The sequence below is a fragment of the Alligator sinensis genome, unplaced genomic scaffold (assembly GCF_000455745.1).
Source record: "Alligator sinensis unplaced genomic scaffold, ASM45574v1 scaffold246_1, whole genome shotgun sequence".
In the NCBI taxonomy this organism is placed as follows: domain Eukaryota; kingdom Metazoa; phylum Chordata; order Crocodylia; family Alligatoridae; genus Alligator; species Alligator sinensis.
In genome coordinates, this window is record NW_005842367.1 from 187192 (window position 1) to 208131 (window position 20940).

A 20940-nucleotide genomic window follows, 5' to 3' on the forward strand; every position below is an offset into this window, starting at 1 on the left:
ACTCAGGTTAGGTCTACATTACAAAAAAATGCCAGTACAACTGTCAGGTGTGGCACAAAAAACTCCCTTAATAACAGAGCTACATCAACAGTCTTTTGGGGAGGTGGTTTAAACATCCTGACAAAAGAAGTCCTTCTGGTATAAGTGGTGTTTCCACCAGAAGACTTTGCTAATATAGCTGCACTGTAAAGCAACTGTAGCACAGATCCCAAGTCAAACATAGTGTTTTTACTCTACCCATTCTTCCTGCTAAGTTCCCAGTCCAAGACAGAAATATGACAGAAGGAACTGGTATGTACCAAAATTAAATTACCTTGGGTCTTATTATTGTCCTCCTTCAGCTTCAGTTCTACTCTTCTGTATGCTGCTCTTACTCACTGTCATGACTATATGATCTGTGAGGATTCTCATATCCTTTCGATCACCATACAAATAATGATCATCATCCTTTTGTTACAAACTAATTCATTTCTTGAATTCAGAGGGAGAGAATAGTTTAATTTTCCAGGTTATCTTTGCTTACCAACAATTGGAATGGTACTTTGAGAGCAGTTCACTTCCCAGGTAAAAACCAAAGCTAGAAGTTAAGTAGGATTTACCTGTGATGATAAAGAGCCCTTCTCAATATTGGAGGGGTCTGAAAATGCAAAACTTGAGGTCCATACTCAAGTTTGAAGTAGACAACATTTATTACACACATTTCCATTAAAAAACTAGCAGGAGTTTGCCTGAGTAAGGGCCCTATGAAAGCAGGATTAAAGCATACCCTGATACAGAGAGGATCGCTCCCTTCCCTGTGTAGAAGGAAGAAGTACCACCTTCCATGGTGCTATGCCTTTGGGCCCCACAGAGTGCACTGCTGCACAATAGAATGGATGAAAGCAAAGGTTGAAAGAAAAAGGGCCAGGGACCCCTGATGTGTGATTTAGCCAGCTCCCCCCAGTAAAGCCAGCCTACACAACAGGATCAAATCCTACTACACAAATCCTGTGGGGAGGGACAAAGAAAGAGGAGACGAATTGCTATGGGCAGGGAAAGCCTTGAAGTCTTCAAGAGGAGCATTGAGATGGCACGTGGCCTCTGCATAGGTAGCCCTGAACACAATGAGAGAGATCTCAGGGGATGCACAAAATATCTGGGTTACCCCACTGTAATTAAGAGGGTTAAAACCCACCTTCAGCCCTCTGTAAACCTAATGGAGTTTCCCAGCCCAGAAGAGGGTTTTCTATGCAGTACAAAAATCTGGTAAGAAGCTCAGGATTTGACCAGTACCATAGCAAGAGCAGCAGCAGCAGTGCACTGGCACTGGTCCCCTTTGCACATGGGTGTCAAATCAAATGGAAGTAATGTTACATAATAGCTGGGGGAGGGGGCGGCTCTGCACATGACCTGTACTGGGTACCAAAATGCCTGGCTATGGCTCTGGTTTTCACCCCAACTATTGCTAGTTCCCTCCTGTAGGTAATGGGTTTTAATTAATCATTCAAAAGCATACAAAATGATGTTTGGCATACAAGTTCCAAAGATCATTTCTTAATTATTGAAATGATATAAATCCAACAACATATATTTAATTATTTTTATTAAAGTAAATTACTGTTTTTAGCAAAAATACTTTTGAGAAAAAATATCTATTTAAAAAATTGTGTACGAGAATTTTAGTGCTCATAAAAATAGCTCATCTCTGAAGACCAAAATCTTCTGCCAACAGAAGAAGGGCAGCACATGTAAAGACAGTATGAATGTCCTTATACCAGGTCTGAAACCAGTGCCCTTTTGGGGATGAGAGAGCAGGTCAGTTTCCTCAGGCCCATCTAGTCCTTGTCCTTCTTGTTGAAACAGTTGCTAGTCTTCTGGGAGTTAGACTGAGACCACAAAATAAATTTGACATAAGCTAGCTATCAAATGCCAATAGCTTTTGGTCACTCCTGGGCTGGGCAGGCTAGATTTGAAGTAGCAAAGGTGAAAGGTTCTGTTCCATTAATGATCCCCTGAGCATTCCAGTTCCCAGCTATTACTATCTCCCAGTTTTGCCTGGGTGACAACTGTAGAGTTTGGCCCTAGAACATTATTTTACAGATATGCCCAGTTGTATTTGTGGCTAGCTAGAAGAAGAAAATATGCCAACACTCTGTATTAGAAAGGTTTAAAACAAAATGTACAAGTCTTTTTAAATAAACTATACAATGGTTAGACTTTATATACAACATTTTTAGAATCAAAGACTCCATATGGAAAATCTGTCAGCAGGATTTTCAGTCCAAACAAAAAGTCTTCTATTGTTAAATAAATGGGGACAAATAAACCAACAACTACAATTAAAAAAATAAAGATGATGGACATGATCCCAGCTTCTCCATTTCAGGCTCATTCCAGTACTTTTTGACCAAACAGCCTATGGTAACAAGAGTTCTGTTGCAGTTTGGTGCAGAAAGGAAATTTAGCTGCACTTTTCAGTTTTGAAGGTATCATCCATGGAAAGGGAAAAAAAGTAGGTCAGATTGAAAGTATAAGTGGCTCATCAAAAACACCAGCATTGTGGTTCTCTCTCAGAGGCCATCTCACCTTCCATTTTCTGAGCTGGTATACCTCTGTGTAAGGAAAGAAGTGATGTGGCCAAAAGGCAACTGAAAGAACTTAAAAGATCTTGCACTCATTAATAGAAAAGAGCTTCCTCCTATTCTGTTTCTTGGCTTGATTCACTGCAGTCCGGACTGCATGCTCAAATACCTGCTGCACTCCTCTGTTGCTGAGGGCAGAGCATTCCAAGTAGCCTTTGGCTTTGACCTCCCGGGCCAGCCGCTTCCCATCTAGTGGGCTGATGCAGGATGAACGATAGGGTCCTGTTTCTCGCTGGTCAGTCTGAGTGGCCACCACTAAAACAGGGATTCGGGGCAAATGGTTCCTGATCTCAGACATCCACTTACTCCTCAGGTTTAAAAAGGAATTGTGGTTCGCCACTGAATAGCACATTAGTACTACATCAGCCTGTTGATAGGAGAGGGGACGGATACCTTTGAAGGCTTCACTGCCTGATGTATCCCAAAGGCCAAGACTAATTTGCACACCATCCATGAAGACATCCACCCCTGTGTTTTCATACACGGTGGGCCGGTAAGCATCTGGAAAAGTCTCAGAGGTGAAACGTACCAAGAGTGATGTTTTCCCCACTGCAGAGTCTCCAACCAGGACACACTTGATTGAATCCAACATTTTCTCAGAGTCCGCCTCAAATTGTCCTGTTTCAACGCACCAAGAGTAGACCTTCAGAAATAATTTCTATTCAGCAAGAAGTCATCCAGATTTCTTAGCATTTCAAAACTTGGGTGTTTCATTGGAGTATAAAATCCCCTTCTCTCCCACACAAGTGTATGATCCTGTCAACTCTTCAATGAGTCAAATGACCTTCCTGAAAGAGGAAAATTAAAATTTAACATTTATAACCCAATGAAAACATAAACCAGTAATTCATCATCAAAATAAGCCTCTCAGGGCATCTTTTTTGGTGGTTGCAAGTTATGTTCTTGAAGCAGGGATTAAAGGCCCCATTATTCCACCTCGTAGCATAAAAAAATCACTCTAGAGTAAAAATTCAATAATATTGTTTCTTTATTATAACCATTTATATTACACACCAGTCAGCTCTCTCTAAGCAAATGGGGTAAGTTTTCAAAAGCATGCAGGTCATTAGGAGGTCAAGTCCCTCCAGGTTTCACTGAGCATTAGGCTCCAAATCCCATAGTTCACTAGTGAAAATGTAATCTAGGCTCCTCAGGCACTTCTGAAAATGTATCCAAGCTTCCAGGTGTAATACATAAAAACACTGCACACTAACTAATTTGATTATTTAAGCAGTTCTATAATTCAAGATAACACAGAACTTCTGTGATGACAACAAAGAAAAAACTGACTTTAGATATAGATCTCATATGACAGGAATCTTTTTTGGTCTTAGAAGTGATGCGGTATCTACTGTAATAAAAAATATGTTTAACATGTCTTTGTTACCTGTCTTTCAACAAAGAACTAAGACTATAAGTCAAAGGAATAGACCCTCCACCCCAACTGTTAGACTGATGAGGATACAATGATTTTGAAACTTAGTTTTAACAAGTTAATTAAAAGTAACTTCATAGTGCTCCTCTGGGCCCTACAAAGACTTAATCACATTTTCCAATAGTTGGAAATATTTTTCTCTTCTCCAATAGCTATGTGCAGTATTCATATACGCATGAGAGAGACGTGATGACCGATTGTGCAAGAGAAATGAAAACTAAAAAAATCCCACAATTGAATTTCTAAATTGAATGTCCCTCTAATGAGCATTACTGCATTAAATCATTACTATGTTTCCTTCATATGTTAAGAGTGGAGACAATTCTGGAGTTTATTTGTACAAAAAGGAATGATCACCTCACAGTGACATGTAGACAAATGAACTGCAGTAACCTACTTCAGTTTACAGCCCTAATATTTGGCTTTTCTAGCTATATATTTATAGTACATTAAATGCTTAAGCTGATTTCCCAGAGGATAAAAAACAAAACATGAGGTAGACTTACATTGTTTTCAGTTGGTAGCCATGGTACAATTTATTCTGCTTCTATTTTATATTCAAGCATTGTCCTACCTCCTCTGGCATCTCCAACTGCATGGACAATCAAAACAGAGAATCTCACAAGCAACTGCCTTGTAGTCAAGTGAACGTTTATTTTATAAACTGCTTCAAGTCCTGCCTGGCAGTTCGCATGCTAACTTCTGGTTATGGGTATTTAAAACAGTTATTGCAACAGAGGGTATTTCCTGGTTTGCAAGCTCAATACGTGGTTCTTCACTGTTAAATTTGATTCTGAGAATACTGATAAGGTCCAATCACATCTATGTACCAGGAAATGAACAGTCCCATGAAGGGACAGTTGATGCTGGAAAGGGTTTAGTGTATAAGTTATTTTAAAACTGCCAATTTAAAATCTATAACCATTTTTTCTCCTGAGAATCAAGCATCTTCTGCAACACATCTCACTTAAAAATAAGTTTACAATAAATCAAGCAAAACTGTAAATAGACATATAGAAGACTTGACAAATATACAAAGAATACACAGTCTGATTATTTGTACATGATAGTATATTTATTGTATTACTGCTATAGTTTAGAAGTGTTATTGTTACTGTTTTAACACTTAATATTCCAGTGGTTTATACCTCAGACATTACCATTCTCTCCCAGATGAAATTTGACATACAAAGTCTCTTCTTTAAAGCACACATTTCTTTAAATTATTTTCAGTCATTCTGGTTCTTTTGTAACATATTAGAATGAAAATAATAGAAATTACTAATTCAAATTACTTCTTTCTCATTTTAAAATGTCTAAAATGCAAAGGCAGATAGATGTATAGTTGTAGCAAACAATGTGCCCATAAAATGATTTTATTGCTTGGATATTTTAAAATTTAAATTTAAACGTGATTAAGAGTGAAAAAGATATTAATGGACCGATTTTATTACACATAAGTCTTGACATGTACTGACATGTACTGAAAAGTGAAGACATGTCCCATCACAAGAACGTCTGCCTATTTTCAAACTAAAGTATATCAAACTACAGTTCACAGATTTAGGAAATTGAAAAACAGACGATAGGGGATGTTCCCTGATCTAGATCTGCTATAAGTCTGCTATCAGCTGCAGTGCCCAGTTTATCATATATGTTCTACACAAGCACATATTTTCTTTGAGATTGTATTTACACCAAAGACTGACATTTTAGAGGTAAAACTCCCTTATCAACTTTAACACACCCTGTATAATAAGTGAAGTCTTCTCTGACATGATTGTACAGCACATGCAGTAACACGAAAGACGTGCTACCCATGATAATTTATAAAGAAAGACACAATATAAGCAGAAAACAAGTTTTTACAGTCTTATTATAGGAGGAGGACTAAAATTCAACTTGTACGCGTTACAGAAAACACTGCAGAAGCTCATTTAAAGATGAAAAAAATATTTAGCTAAAACAGAAATGGACAATATGTGCATGATGTCCTATAAAAATCCTGGTGGAGGGCAGTAATAAATATGAGCTTAAAAACATAGTAGCAATACAGCACTTTGTATAAGCACCCACAGGGCTAGAAAAAAACAAAGTTATAGTTCCTTTCCACTGCAATATGTGGCAGAATTTGACACATTGCATATCACATTGCCCAATTGTGTGTGATCACCTAAAAAGACTGCTTTAGAAACTGCTAGTCACGGAGATGTGAATTTAGGTTGCAAAGGGAATCTTAACTAAATTTCTTAATACCTGTACAATCAAATGTAATGCTGACTTAAGAGATGTATGCATATAATGTTATAGAAAAAGACAAAAAGCAAGTAAACATTTAAAATATTGTGAGAGATTTTCAAAGGCACAACTAGTAGGGAGTTGCCGCACTTGTATTTCAGCCCAAATTAACTTTATGATTTTGAAAGTCTCCCCCAAAAAGGGTGAAAAAAGGGGAAAAAACTATGAATGAAAGAAATGTTAAAAACAAGAATGCAGAGAATGGATTGCAGCAGGATATAATGGAAATCTACAGTCAAATCCTGGTCCCATTAAAGTCAGTGATAAAATCCCCATTGATTTAAACAGAACTAGTTTTCAATTCCATCACAGCTGTAGTACTGATTCCACAACTGAATCATATAATCTACAGAGTGAAGGACCAACTATGTCCAGCACCTGCATGTGTGCATAAGGGAAAAAAAGGGCACAAGTAGCCTCCTCACTCTTTGCATTTCCTGTGCACAGATTAATCACGTGAGAATCATGAAGCTCGGGGATTACCAGGATTGTACAACCAGTACACTTGGCAGTAGTAGCTTCTCCAAAGGAGGGCAGACTGCTGCCTCACTCCTTCCTACTGAGCAGTGGTGCTAGCCAGTCCACAAGAGGAGTTGATACCACTCGCTACCTAGAGCAGTGCCCCTCAAGCATCAGAAGGCTGCTTGCTTTAGGCACAATACCTTTCAAGAGCTCTCATCAGACCCCTGTGCTCCCAAAATGCTCAATATGAGACTGAGGCCACTGCCACAGCACAGCTCTTACTATTTCTGTGCAGCAACAGCACAGAGCCCGACCTGCAAACATGCATTTAAGTACCTTTGTTCACAGAACCAATCCAATTGTTGGTCCACTCAATGCAATAAAGGCACAATACTTGTTTGTGTAAGCATTTGCAGGACTGGGCTCACTAATTATACTATTTACTCAACAGTTTAATCTGTTACATTATAAAGAAGCATAAAGTGTTAGTGACACACTGACTTCTGGGGAACTATTTTAAAACTGCAAAACCCAACATGGCTTTCCTGCCATACAGAAAAGTAACCAGGGTCCTAGTCCTCAGCAAGAAAACCTGGGAACAACAGCACAGCAACACAAAGCTCATTACCAGGCCTGGATTAATGCATAGGCAAACTAGTTACATACCTAGGGTCCTGAGCTGTGGGGGGCCTGAGTGCTTCTCTCCGCAGCAGTGGTACAAATGGCCCTGTCCACCTCCCTTCCCTTCCCCTCCAGGGGCTTCACCGCTGCAGCAGCTGCTTCCTAGCCACAACTTTGAGACCCACTGCCTGCGGGCAGTGGCACCAAGGTGGGGAGGGGCGTTTCAACCAGCCCAGGGCCCAGGAGTTTGTTTGCCTAGGGCCCACTAAAGGGGTAATCCAGCCCTGCTCATTACAGAATAAGGGCCCAATTAAATATTTAGCCAAAAGAATGAGTATTGTTTGTGGTCGACAATTCCAGCAGTTAATTGACTCAGGAACATGAAGATCAGGAATTATGTCGGTTTGAACTGCAGAACTAAATGAGACTATATTTTTCAATTTTAGCACTAAGAATAAAGGCTTCTTTAAGGCCTAGGGTATGGTCTGTTGTGGTCAGATATCCAGAGGAAAGAGACAGGATCCCATTATCTGAACCAGCTACATTCTAATCCTACATTTGATATAGATTCAGGCTTTTTCTAGAGTAAGAATTAAAAGGAATTAGGTAATATGTGATAGAAGAGTGTAAGCAAGGCACTCCACCTTTTACATATGTAAAACTTTATTGAATATTAAAGTAAGGTACATTCTAGTTTCATCATTGGCCTACCCCTACTGCAACTGCATCTGATTGTAATTCCTGTAACTATCAGTATTCAAGTTATGAGAAGCAAGGTCTTTTATTCAGTCAGTTATATAAGATCCATAGTATCCAAGTCAGTTATATCATGAGATTTAATGTTGCATGGACGTGATATTGAAAAGTGGAACCACACTCCCATCAGAGGTTCCAAATCTTTAAAAGATTTAAGTTTGCTGTATAATACTCAGATACATGCACTGCCTTTTACCAGGCATGGAGCTCCCCTTCATCACAAACTGGGAGCAGGGTACCTCACAGTATGGTCAGTAGGCCTTTATCCATGACATCCTCTTTTCTGCATTCTTTATAATCATTATACTTTCAAATTGTAATAATTAAACGTTGCCCCTTTTGTTTTCTGTAAATATAGGGTTCTTAAGAGGGCTAGGGAAGACAGGTGGGTGGAAAAGCCTTCAGTTTGTTGAATAGCCGATAACTTTATACAGCATCTTCATTTCGGCTAATATAATCTAAAACGTGGACTACAGTGCTCAGTGTCTGGGGAGATTGATTTGTGACTAAAAGCTAACTAGTGGAGTCCCAGACCTGACACCACAGAGCTGATGCTGAATGGTTGGGAAAAAGCAACCGGAAGATAAGGCAAGAATAAAATTGGCCCTTTTGGCCAATAATATTGGCCCTGAGGCTTTGAGCCTAACAGCTGTGGATTGAGTTTACAGCTGGGGAGCAGTTAGAAGGTCAGGTAGCACCTGCAGGGTTAAATGTCTTTTATATTTAGGTACTATTGAGGTAATACTTTTAGGGGGTAATTGCCAGACTCTTTTTATGATTAACTGTATTTTTAAGAACTTGTCCAAAAGCCACTCTTTACATAGTTTTTATGCATTCAAATAAAAAGGAAGGGGGAAGTCTCCTACATTACAGTAATGTTAGGATAACAATTCATACATGTTAAACATTTTTTACCATTTTTGCCTCAAAACCAACTTTTTTTAAAAACAAGATAAAATGAATGGTCCTGATCATAACAACCCTGAAGGGAAAAAAAAGTATTTGTTTTCAATTTTCTGAATCAGAAAATGCAAGTTAAGACTTATCTTACTTTTTACTGTTCTTTAAAAACAGACATTTATTTATCAAATCTGCAGTTCAAAATGGCCAAACTTTTGTGTTTAAATATTGTAAAATATCAATTTTTGGGCCGACACGAGCAGAGTCTAAAAACCCATGAAAATTTTAACCCCCAAATTTTTTTCTTCAGAAGGTTAAATGTTTGAAATTGAAAATAAGTGACAAATAGTCAGACATTTTGTCTATGTTGTTATTAGTAAATTATGTTGTCCTATCAATGTTGAAGCATAAAGCTTCTTTACTTTGAACAGAGTTTTTGCTTTAGACTGATGGCATAATATAGCCCAATATTATTTAGAAATTAAAATATTGCATGAAGTTCAGATTATTCATATAATGGAATAAGAAACGGTACTCATACTCATGTATATACAAATATGCACATGTCCCTATGTATGTGTTTTTAAGTATATATATAATATACACTGAGCTATTTCTACTACTGATGGCCTTTGGTGGCTAAGTAGGTAATAAAAACATGCATTTAAATACAGACAAAAATGGGTCATAATATTACTAAAGATCTGTCCAGATCTGTCATAGACTTCAAGGAGAGACTGATTTGTCTATAATACTAAATTATTAATAAAAATATAAAATCAAGGAAATGTTAAATTTCCCCAAACTTTTATTTTTTTTATTTGGATTTGAATATGTTGTTAATGCAGCCACACACAAATTAAACATGTGCCTATTAATTAGAACAACATGAAAAAGGAAAAAGAAAAAGTCTGAGCAGTCTAATGGGCTGATTTTTAGATCTCTGAAGCTATTCAAGTCAATGAGAAATATGGGCTAGGGTTGCCAACCTCCCCAAATTAGCTGGGAGTCTACCAGAATTGGCTTCGATCTCCCGGTGACTATTTGAAATAATCTGGGAGACTGATATTGTGAACGGGTTTAACAATACGATTAATGACATTACGTCATGCTGGAAAAAAAATCTCCCAGAATAGCTTCAGTCAGAGTTGGCAAGCCTAATATGGGCATATCTACACCAGACACTTGCCACACCAGAGTGCCATGTTGAAACACACTGCACTATTCTGCCTGCACTGCCTTCTAACCTGGAAGCTATGTAGCCCTCTTCATGTGATACAGCATTTGGACTAATTAGCTAATTCATCTGGGTGAACTTCACCCCTTGCCAGAGTCCTCTGAACAGGCCTGAACCAATCCAATGCCCATGGAAATCAAAAGAAATCAAAGCACCACTGCTTCACGCCTCAAAAGAATGATGTATTTCATGCACTGTGGGTGTGTCTACATGTGCATATTAATGTGAAGCAATAAACCTTGGAGGTGGTTCTGGGCACTGTGCTTACATGTGCGCCCAGGACCACAGCACGTTGGGCTGGGTCAGAGAAGCCTCCGCTGTTAGGAGACCCAGGGGGTCAACCTGTCAACCCAGGGCTGCTCCAACCTGGCTCAATGTGCTGCAGAAGGGCTGCCTAGGTCATGAGGGCACTTCAGTGCAGGGCTAGCCAGCAGGCAGCCCCAACACTGAGGCACCCTCATGCCCCAGCCAACAAGGTCAGCATCTACATGTGCATTCCTGTTAAAAAACTCCATAGCAGGATATTACTTGTATTTACAAGTGCTAACCTACTGCAGAGTTTATTAGTTTCCTGCAGCCTAATAAGGCCACACCTATAGATGCCAAGATGTTTACAGCAGAGCTAATTAGGCACCTCCACAGTAAATGTCTCATGTAGACATACCCTGGGTCTATCTAAAATTGTTCTTACATGATCTATCAGCCTTTGTTTGAAAACAGCTTTAGTTTTTCATCCTCAACTTTAACACCTTTACTTCTGTGTTCTTAACTGTTTCTTGAATTGAATCTAAGCTATAACTGCATTTTAGTGATGGATACACATATCCACAAGGCCAGATTCTATTCCACCTAGTAGGCATCTAGGTCAACTTAGGCACTTAAGTGTAATTCTACTCCATCCTGTTCAAGTCCTTGTAAATCCATAATACATCTACTTCTGTACCACACTGTCTGCCCCATAAGAGTTGGACACAAAAATCAGAAAAGACCCATTTACTGTTTGACTTAACAGTTTTTCAGGGATTCAGATAGAGTAAAACAGTAGCCTAATGAAGGCAGGACGAGCCAGACACCAGGCCTGGGTGTCAATTTTGAGAGGGTGCCAGCAGTGTCCCAAAGCACTCTGAACCCCTGCTGTCCAATGGTTGGGACCCTTCTACCCACTTTAGAACGCGCAGCAGCATCTACGCTCAGGGTACCAAAATTGCTTAGATGTGCCCCAGGGGTGGAATAGAACTGCACTCAGGCACCTAAGTCCATTTAAACCCCCAAGAGGTGGAGCAGAATCTGGCCCCGTAGTGTGTATGTGTATTAAGCAACCTTCGTATATATCCATCTAAGGTATATGGTCTTCATTACTCATGTGCAGGGACCTATCTAAATTGCACCGGAAGTACGCTATGCAGTGGCTTCTTTAATCTTGCTCTTTTTGCCGTGAGCCCTCCAACCCCTACTGCGGATTAGTGGAGGGGCCCTGTCAGCCACACCACTTGCTACGTGCTGCTGATCACCTGAAAGGCAAAAACCACAGATTTAAATATGTTGCAGTTTTGGCCTCCTGGCTGCTCAGCTTCAACTGGCAGGGCCACCAGGGCCCTTCCACCAATCAGCAGTAGGGTGGGTGCACAGTGAAAAGAGCAAGATTAAAGGAGCCACTGCCCAGTGCACTTCCACCGCGATTTAGGTAGGTCCTTAGTCATATGTGCATTGCTACTGAAATACAGCTACTTTTTGATCAAGATAGGCACACATTCAGACATAAGCATTCACATACACACTTTATCACTATTATTTTTACACATTACACATCTTTTCATAGTTAAAACTGAAGATGTGTTGAATCTGTACCTGTTCTGCGTAGCAAATAATATATTTCATTACATAGTAAAATATTTAGCAAAATATATTAATGTTATATTATGTTGAATATTAGCACAAATTTGAGAGACAGTGTTCTCATATTTAATTTTTGCAGTTACTTCAGGTGTGTTACTTTTCTAAGTTTTCAGAGAGCAAATCCAAAATTGAGTGAGCAGTAGAATCTTGTTCGGAGTGCTAGCGACTGGTAAGTTTTTTCATGACAATAAGGAACTCACTGAATATCTTTAATGCTGTAGTCCCAAAAGTCCTAATTCTCACAGCTTGTTTTCCTGTTTGTTCAGTAGGAAGCTTTGAAAATCTTTGGTTCGATATTAGCCATAGTAACTGTTATCATCCTTCAGAAGACAACTATTTGTCAGAGATAGCTTTAGTGTGGAAATATATCTATAGCTTGTTTGTTAATCATTTTGTAAAGCACATTGCAGGTGGAAACTGTACTATAAAATATACTATTTTTCCAGCATTTGGTGCTTTAAGCTTTTTAACTTTTTAATTGTTGTTTACATTGCATACAAGGTAATTTATATGTGACTTACTTGCAAGGTCTAATTCACAATCCAGCCTAAAAATACTTTACATCATGTGGCTGTAAAGACAATGTAAATGTGTACCTTACAGGGCACTCAGCTAAAGCTTTTTCTCATGTATGTGATTCCTTTAGGGATCCTTTTTTTTTTTAAACAAAATTAATTAATTATAAAAATAAACGTATCCACAACTTTAAAGCCCCTTAACCTAAAAAAAGGAATCCGACTTTCACATATTTTAGAACCCACAGTTGTAAAATCAGCGTAAATGAGTATTTACAGGATATGTAGGTAAAGCTCCTGTCACCCATTTATAGTCTCCCTAGGATTTTTTGTTTTAGCACAGTTTCATTAAATACAAAAAAATGTGCAGAGATAGCACTAAAACCCAATACCCTGTCCATATGGAATCCGTTTGAAGTGAGAGGGTTTCTACTTGAGTAAAAGCCCAAGTGAACGAATCCTATTTTGAAATCAAGGCTGTTACTATTATAAAAGTGACTGCGCTGTTGTTTGTTTTTTGGGGGGGGGGGGGGGTTACCTTGCTGGGTTTTGTTTTCTTTTTTGATCTTTTTTGGTTTTAAAGTGACACAAATTATACACAGAGGTTCAGAGCTAACACTAATGTGTCCCCCACACCATCCCTACACAAGTCAGTATGGAATTTGGTCTGGGGTGTCTACTTTACTTCAGCTTGGATGCTATGTAACCTTCACATCTTGTCACTTTTATATAAATTGTGTAAAATGGCAGGTGGCTTTGAGCCGTGTGGGAGATTTTAAGAGGAAAAATATATCAAAGAGTGGATTTTCAGATTCCTTCCACTACCAGAAACAAATCATTTATACAGAGACCTTCCATGGTACAATTTTTCAAGAAGCCATTTTAGTTTCTTATAGCTGGCCTACATTTGCCTTTCATTTAACGAATGGAAAGTGCATGTTATAATGTTGGGCTAAATTTTAGCACTGTGTTTTTGTGTGGAAAGGGTAGACAGGAATATTTTTAAATGCTCTTGTTTTATAAGGTAGCCTTAGTACATTTTGCAGGAAATGGGCATTTACATGACAAAAGTAAACATTTTGAGAGAGGGGCCTGAATGACACATTTTGAAGCTGTACATGAAAAATTCCAATGTTAGATTGAATTGATGAAAGATTAAATTGTTTCAAATTCAATGGAAATTCATGTGCAATTAAAACGTGAATTTTAAAAATGAATTTTGGATGTATAACAATAAAATGTTCCATATTTTACAGCCCTCATTTATTTTATTGTATAACTTGACTTTGTATTGAGGAAATCAAAAGTAAAAAGATGATTAAAGGAAGAAAGTACAGATTATTCAATATGTAATTGGTTTGATACAATGACTAAAATTTAAAAATCTGTAAAAAGCTGAAAGTTAAAAAATATCTTATATACTCTATATATGATCAATACTCCTCACAAACAGACTTTCATCAAAATAAACAAAAATAACATTTGGCTTTATTGTTACAATGAAAGATTTAAGGTGGTCTTTCAAAGACCATGAAAATGGAGGACAATAAAATAGCCTTAATTGAATAGGACTCTAGGTCTACCAGATTTGCATTTTGAGAATCAACCTTTTCTATAACTTTTAAGTACAAAAGCAGCCTTTAAAATCAGATCCATATCACCTGCGAGGAATACAGAAATCAGCAGGTGTTACAATCAGGTTAGTTGAGTGAATGTGGCCTATTTAGATAAATATACTATGCTGCAAACATATGCATACAGAAAACAATAATGTATGGTACATTACACAATATTCATTCTGGCAGATCCATTCTTGTTCCTTGGCTGTCTGTTCTCTTATATCCCTCCTCCTGATCTTCGACATAAACAGATTACCCTAAGACTACAGAAAAAACGGCTTACATTCAATTCACTACCAATTTTTAAGGAACTTAATGGCCTCCCTAAGCCAAGAGGTAAATCAAGAAGGCCATTTTGGAGTGAGGCAAAAGAGCTAAATGACAAAAACATTGACATCAAGGAAAAATGGATCCAGCAGCAATGGAACACAATTGACATCATTAATACATTTCTTATCATGGACCCTACAACTAAACCTAACGGCTTTGTTTTACCAAGGTGGAGCTGGACAACATTGAACAGGATTCCTACTGGACAAGGTGGATGTAACTACCTACTACATAAATGGAATTTTATTAAAGATCCCAAATGTGAGGGTGGAGAAATCCAAACTATAGCACACATCATGGAGGAATGTCCTGTTTATCATTTCAATGGTTGTATGGAAGACTTGCACCAGACTACAGATGACGCCTTGCAATGAATATCAAATCTAAAACTGTCATGCTAGCCTTATCTCTCAGTGCTGTTGTTCACAGGTTGTTTATAGTTTGTTCTATCATTCAGTTGTTGTATCCCATATGAACAAATAAAATAATAAATAAAATGGTCATTCTCGCCTCTGCTGGAAGGAAAAGTGTTCTTTCCCTTCCCATGTATGTTGGGCCTTTCCCATCTTGTATGTCATCAATTGCATCCCTTTGGGGAAACCCCCAAACCAGCAACAGAATACATTTTTGGTTTTTTAAGTTTTGAAGTTTGAACTGAACATTTTACTTGCCCACCTGAATGAAAAAAAAAAACCCTTTAAGTTCAATTCCACCCTGATAAGGTATGAATTTTCAATTCCAGTAACTTCTCTGGGGGCTGTGGGGGTATATCTGAATACACTCTACGTAAATTGTCTTTCAATATCCAAACACAATTAGGAAAAGCAGGCAAGGTATCTTAATCTGTGATAAACCCAGAATTAGTAACAGACACGTATTTTCAAGCCACTTTTTTCTTTAGGACCAATAAACAGATGTGTCTGATCAAATGTTCTTCAATCAATCAAAGTGCACTGATATAACCAACAGCACAATTCAAGCTACTGTGTCTATCAGCTCTTCCATACTTTGGACAGTTAAGCCTCATTATGCAAATGTTTTGTACAAAGAGCTCCCATTGCTCAGACTCATCAGATGCATAACCTGCTTTTTGGCTCCAAATTGCTATCTTTTCAGCACAGATAAGATTGTGCGGGGGGAGGAGGGGTATAAGGAAGGTTTTCAGTTTGTCAATTAGCATTAGAAATTAAGCACAACTAAATTTTGCTAAATAAGTAGGAAATTGTGCTTGGCTTTAGGTAAAAGGGCTGAGGACAAATTATGGCCTTCAAACTTTGATGCTATTATTGCTTTGTTATGTGCAGCCAGATCTCTAAGGTGCTGGTACAATATTTTAAAACACTCATTTTCAACTCTGGTGCGATGAGGTCACCCTTTCTTTATTACTTTATTGTTATCTTAATGTTGTAAATTAGGGGCATGTTATGAGGCCTCATCATGAAAAAGTTTGAAACTGACCATTAGATCCATACAGAGCTAGTCAAATAATGAGAATCTATTTTTGTGAAATACTCTGAAATGTCAAAGTTATTTTCAGTCTAAAAAAAATTCATTCTAAAGAGCATTTTTCATGGTCTAGGAATTGTTTGTGATCTAGTCATTTCTTTTGCAATTTTTTAATTAAAAATATTGAAATGGTTATCACAACATTTAATTTAATTGAAAATAAAAATTGCAACTGTCTTTTAGATAATGTCTTTAATAGTATTCCAATATAGTTAATAAAAATGGCAGTTTTAGGAATAAAGTAATAATTTAATTTTAAGGAATAATATCCCATTTTTTAAATGAAAAACTATCGCCTACCCTTCTGAAAAACTACAACCAACTAGATGATTACAAGGAGATTGAGATGACAGATAGGCTATCTAAGGGCCTGGTGTTAATGACCTCCAGATTGGTCCCAAATGACACACTACACAGAAAGGCTGCTTGAAAACTTCTACTATAAGATCAAACTATAGGAAGTTTGCTACATTACTAATTCTATTGGTTTCCAGTTAGCTTCTGAGTATGGTGCATTGGGGGTACATTTAGAGCCTTAAACCCCTATATGGTGCGCGTATCTACATGAGACACTTGCTGCAGAACTGACTAATTAGCTCCACAGTAAAGGACACTGTCTACACCTGTGGTGCTATTAGGATGGAGTAAAATAATTAACTCTGCCATAAGACGTACTTCCCAACACAAGTACTAGCCTACAGCGGAGTCATTTACTCTACTGCAACACACATGTAGATGTTGATGGGCCTGGCTGGAGCACAAGGGTGCTTCAGTGTGGGTGGGGGCTGCCTGCTGGCTAGTCCCACAATGAAGCACCTTCATGCCCCAGTCAGCTCCTCTGCAGCAGGTTGAGCCAGGTCAGCGTAACCTCAGGCTGAATAAGCCCAGGACCAAAAAATTCCTGCAGAAACTGCACTGGAGTTTATTCATCCACATTCATTGCACATGTAGACATGCCCAGTGTGGTTCAACACATGTGAAAGTTTGCCTCTCTGCTGTCCACTGCAAAATCAGCTAATACTTTTTGTTACTAGCTCAGAAATTTGCACAGCTGGAGGCTGCAAAGAGGGCTAAGGATAGAGTTTTAGTTTATACTCTTACTGTAGCAGAATTAAATGTGAAAAGCTTCTTCTGATGCTGCTAAATCTTGTAGTAGTATTGTAACACTGTTGTCACCATAAAAGTGCAGCGAATATGTGAGAACCAAAATGTATTCGGTAATAACTTAAACATTTGAGGCCAGATTCTCATTTACATTAAGGCCATTTTATATTGTTTTCCTCTGGCACTGCTTTTGGCCTTATTTTAATAGTGACACAGGCCCATTGATTATATTTTAAATGTTAATTTACTCAGGGGCTTAGACAACAAGTACAAGTTATTTATAAACACGTAGATGACTAAATTTCCCATCATGGTGCATCTACTCTAGTGAGAGTAAAATTTCTAAGTAAATTTCCAAAGGTGCTTCTCTGTACCCAAAATTAACACACACACGTCTGTCCTAAAACTTCAGCTGTGCCCCATACCCAAATAGGATGTTAATGTCAGGGTCACATCTCTCCTCCTTTAAAAACCGGATGCATTCACACAATATATATTTAAATCCATCTTTATAAATGCCATTAAAACAAAATTTATAATTACTTACATATTTATGGTTGTTTGTAACTGCTTTTTAAAAATAAGTTATTCTAAATGGTATTATTTATAAGTATAAAATACAATGCCATGTGATGCTATGTTTTGTCTGATCTGCAGCAGCAGCACACAAGCATCACCAGAAACAGAGAAAAACTAAAGCCATTAAGGACTGCCTTATCTCTTTTTTCATACCTCTAAAAATGTCATCCTCAGGACAAATCTATGTTAAAGATGGCCTTTTCCAGATATCACAACCTTGCGCCTGCCCCATGCACTAATGGAAACAGAGCTGAAAGATGAGGAAAGAAAAATCTTAGACTCACAATCGTATTTGTTTTTAGGGGATCTGAGAGGATCCCAGAACATGGCTGACATATTACATGATCTTCCATGATCCAGTCTCTTTAAACCTCTTTCTTCATTCATTTCTTATATCAACTAATTCTTCATTTGTAAAGTAATAAGGCCATTTTAATAACAGTTCTGACATTTGAAGGACTAGCCTCACAAAACACAACCTTGGAATGTGTATCTGGGTGGATATACACCCAGCTACATATGTGACCAGGTCACATGTCATGAAAATAATGCGTCTGTTTTACAACAGAGAGGAGGTGAAGAAGTACATATGAAATGGAAGAGGAGAGTTGTGTCCAAGGCCTTTTGGTTGGGAAGAGTGCAAGCATGAAAGACCCCTAGTTGCACCAGGGTACAGGTAAAAGTAGGAATGGAGATGAAAACAGCTAATTAAAAACTTTTTAATATTAATTTTAATTTATAAAAACATCAAGCATTCTACCTTTCTGACAAATATCACTAAAACAATCTAAATTTATGCTAGAATATAACTTTTAAAAATAAAATAATATTATTTTCTCTCTCAAGGACAGAAGGGACAATATTTCCCCTTTAATTATGCCGGGTTACATGGCATACATACATATGTAGAACTCTACTGACTTCACTGGAGTTATTCATGGTTTACACCACAGTAAATCAGGTCAGACACAGACCCATGGTCTTTAGCTTAATTGATTTACTTTCTTTTTCTTACATCAAAAAAATTATGTTAGTGGTTCATTTGATAGTACATATTCCTTCTTTGAGAACAGGTCATTTTAAGCTGAAGTAAAAAAGTCTTTAAAGCAAACAAAACATGCATAGTAAGAAGCCTGCCAAGGACTAGATTATATTTAAAATACAATGTCACAAATACAAATATATAATATGAAGTATTTGTTGTGAAACCTATAGCATTTTATATCAATTTTTATTAGAGGAGACAATAGTGACAGCGACAAACACTAACCTTGATTTAAATTATATATTTATATAATGGCATTTAGGAAAAAAATTCTTAAAGACTCACCAGACACAGGAAGTTGAACAAGGCTCTCGAAAATTAATGTTATAGAAGGCAGAACATTATAAGTGCAGGTGGGAGATAAAGAAGAAAATGTCAGCTCTAGGTTTTTTCTTCAGTTGAATTTTCCTTACCAGGTTCTCAGTATTTTACTTAAGAAAGATAAAAAAAAAAGCCCAGGAGACTGGGTTTAGTTCATCTGCTGGCAGGGGCAGCAAAGCAAGATGTAATGTAACAAGAAATATGCGAGTGGTTTAGTATAAGTCAGCTTCCTGGAGAGGGTTCTCAGCTCTGCCTGTGTGGGTTTTGTTGTGGGTTTGCCTGTGAGTGTGTGTCTTCTTCTCTCTGATGGCTATATATGAACGCATGTAAAACCTACCCACAGAGCCAGATGGGGGGAGGGGAACAAGGCAAGTCCATACTGCACAACGGTGTCTCTCTGCAGCTTGCTGTTCCCTTTGCCACCTCCTCTCTGTTGTTCTTACATGGGAACAGCACAGCCCACTCACTTCTAAGCAAAGCAGGCCAGCTGCCCACAGTATTATCTATAATTCAATCTTCCACCAGCTTAAAGGGGGCTCTGGTGCATAGACACCTGCCCTAAAATAATTAAATTAATTTAGTGGACCTTCTACAAAGCCTAGTGTGGATGTTCCTTAACTGATATAAGCCTAGTTCATCGGAATGTAGCTTAATTAAATGAAGAAATTAATTAAGATGAATGGAATTAAGTATTTCCACACTGGATTCAGCATTAATTTCAGCTAAATTAATTAATTTTAAAGTCACACCTTTCATTAAACCAATGAAACTCTCAATCAAGGCCTTGGTCCTAACTCATAAAAAACGAAGAAAGAGAGAGTGATTTAGGTCATTGATGGCATAGCAAATATCCTGTCTTGACAGTTAAAAGCATGAGCTTTTCAATCATGTTAGTTCAAATCAGTTTGTGCAGGATAACTGAAAGGCCCTGTTAAGACTCAGGCCTTGCTTACCTTTGAATTTTTTTCTGGTATATCCTCCTGAAAATTTAAACCATGTCACTGTACCAGTATAACTTCAATGTGTAAACAAGTAATTCTCAACCAGGGTGCCACGGCACCTTCTGGTGCACCGAGATCCTTTTAAGGGTGATGCACAGTATTAGCACTATTATGTGTGCACACTTACACACAATTCACAAGATAAAGCCAAAAATTTCAAATAGGAATCCATAGTGTCAAAACCATTCTGACTTGTTGTGATCCTTCTGAGTTCTTTGCAACAGAAGAATCATTCTATTATTTCTCTGTAGTAAAAAAAAACAAGTGGAAGTTAAGAGATGGCATTTTCCAAATGGTGCTTCAAGTTCAGTGAGGAGTGCCTTGAGTCTAAAAAGGTTAAGAACCACTGGCATAGACACTGGGATGGGGTTTAAGATGAATCACTCTTTACCAGAACCAGAGTTATGTCCACAAAGGAGGGACTGCACTTGTATAAACATGAGAATGGGCACACAAGCAACTTACCATTAAGTAAAGTAGGGTTTAAATTTCCAGTGGCCGTGTCTACACGAGTGGCGGACTGCGCAGTTGTTACTGTGCAGTCATTTAGTACTTGGATGAGCTCATGCACGTACTAAATGACTGCACAATAACCAGCGTTACTATGTAGTACCATCACCACATGGTTTTTTTCAGAGGCTACTGTGCAGTCACAATGAGCTACTGCACAGTAGTTCGTTACTACTGCGCAATA

The 20940-nt window shown here is 38.0% G+C and overlaps 1 protein-coding gene across 2 annotated transcripts; it reads right to left on the bottom strand.

Moving 5' to 3' along the window:
- Positions 1-1653: 1653 nt before the first annotated feature.
- On the bottom strand, positions 1654-19401 carry RHOH (ras homolog family member H). Of its 2 annotated transcripts, XM_014522533.2 has the most exons (3): positions 7483-7585; positions 4563-4648; positions 1654-3409 (listed from the first exon to the last, which is right to left on the bottom strand). In XM_014522533.2, exon 3 carries the CDS (start codon positions 3211-3213, stop codon positions 2638-2640), a length of 576 nt encoding a protein of 191 aa, XP_014378019.1. In that variant the 5' UTR covers positions 3214-3409; positions 4563-4648; positions 7483-7585; the 3' UTR covers positions 1654-2637. The 2 variants fall into 2 exon arrangements, with proteins under 2 accessions (XP_014378019.1, XP_025066469.1); XM_025210684.1 differs by lacking the exons at positions 4563-4648; positions 7483-7585 and adding an exon at positions 19210-19401.
- Positions 19402-20940: the final 1539 nt, after the last annotated feature.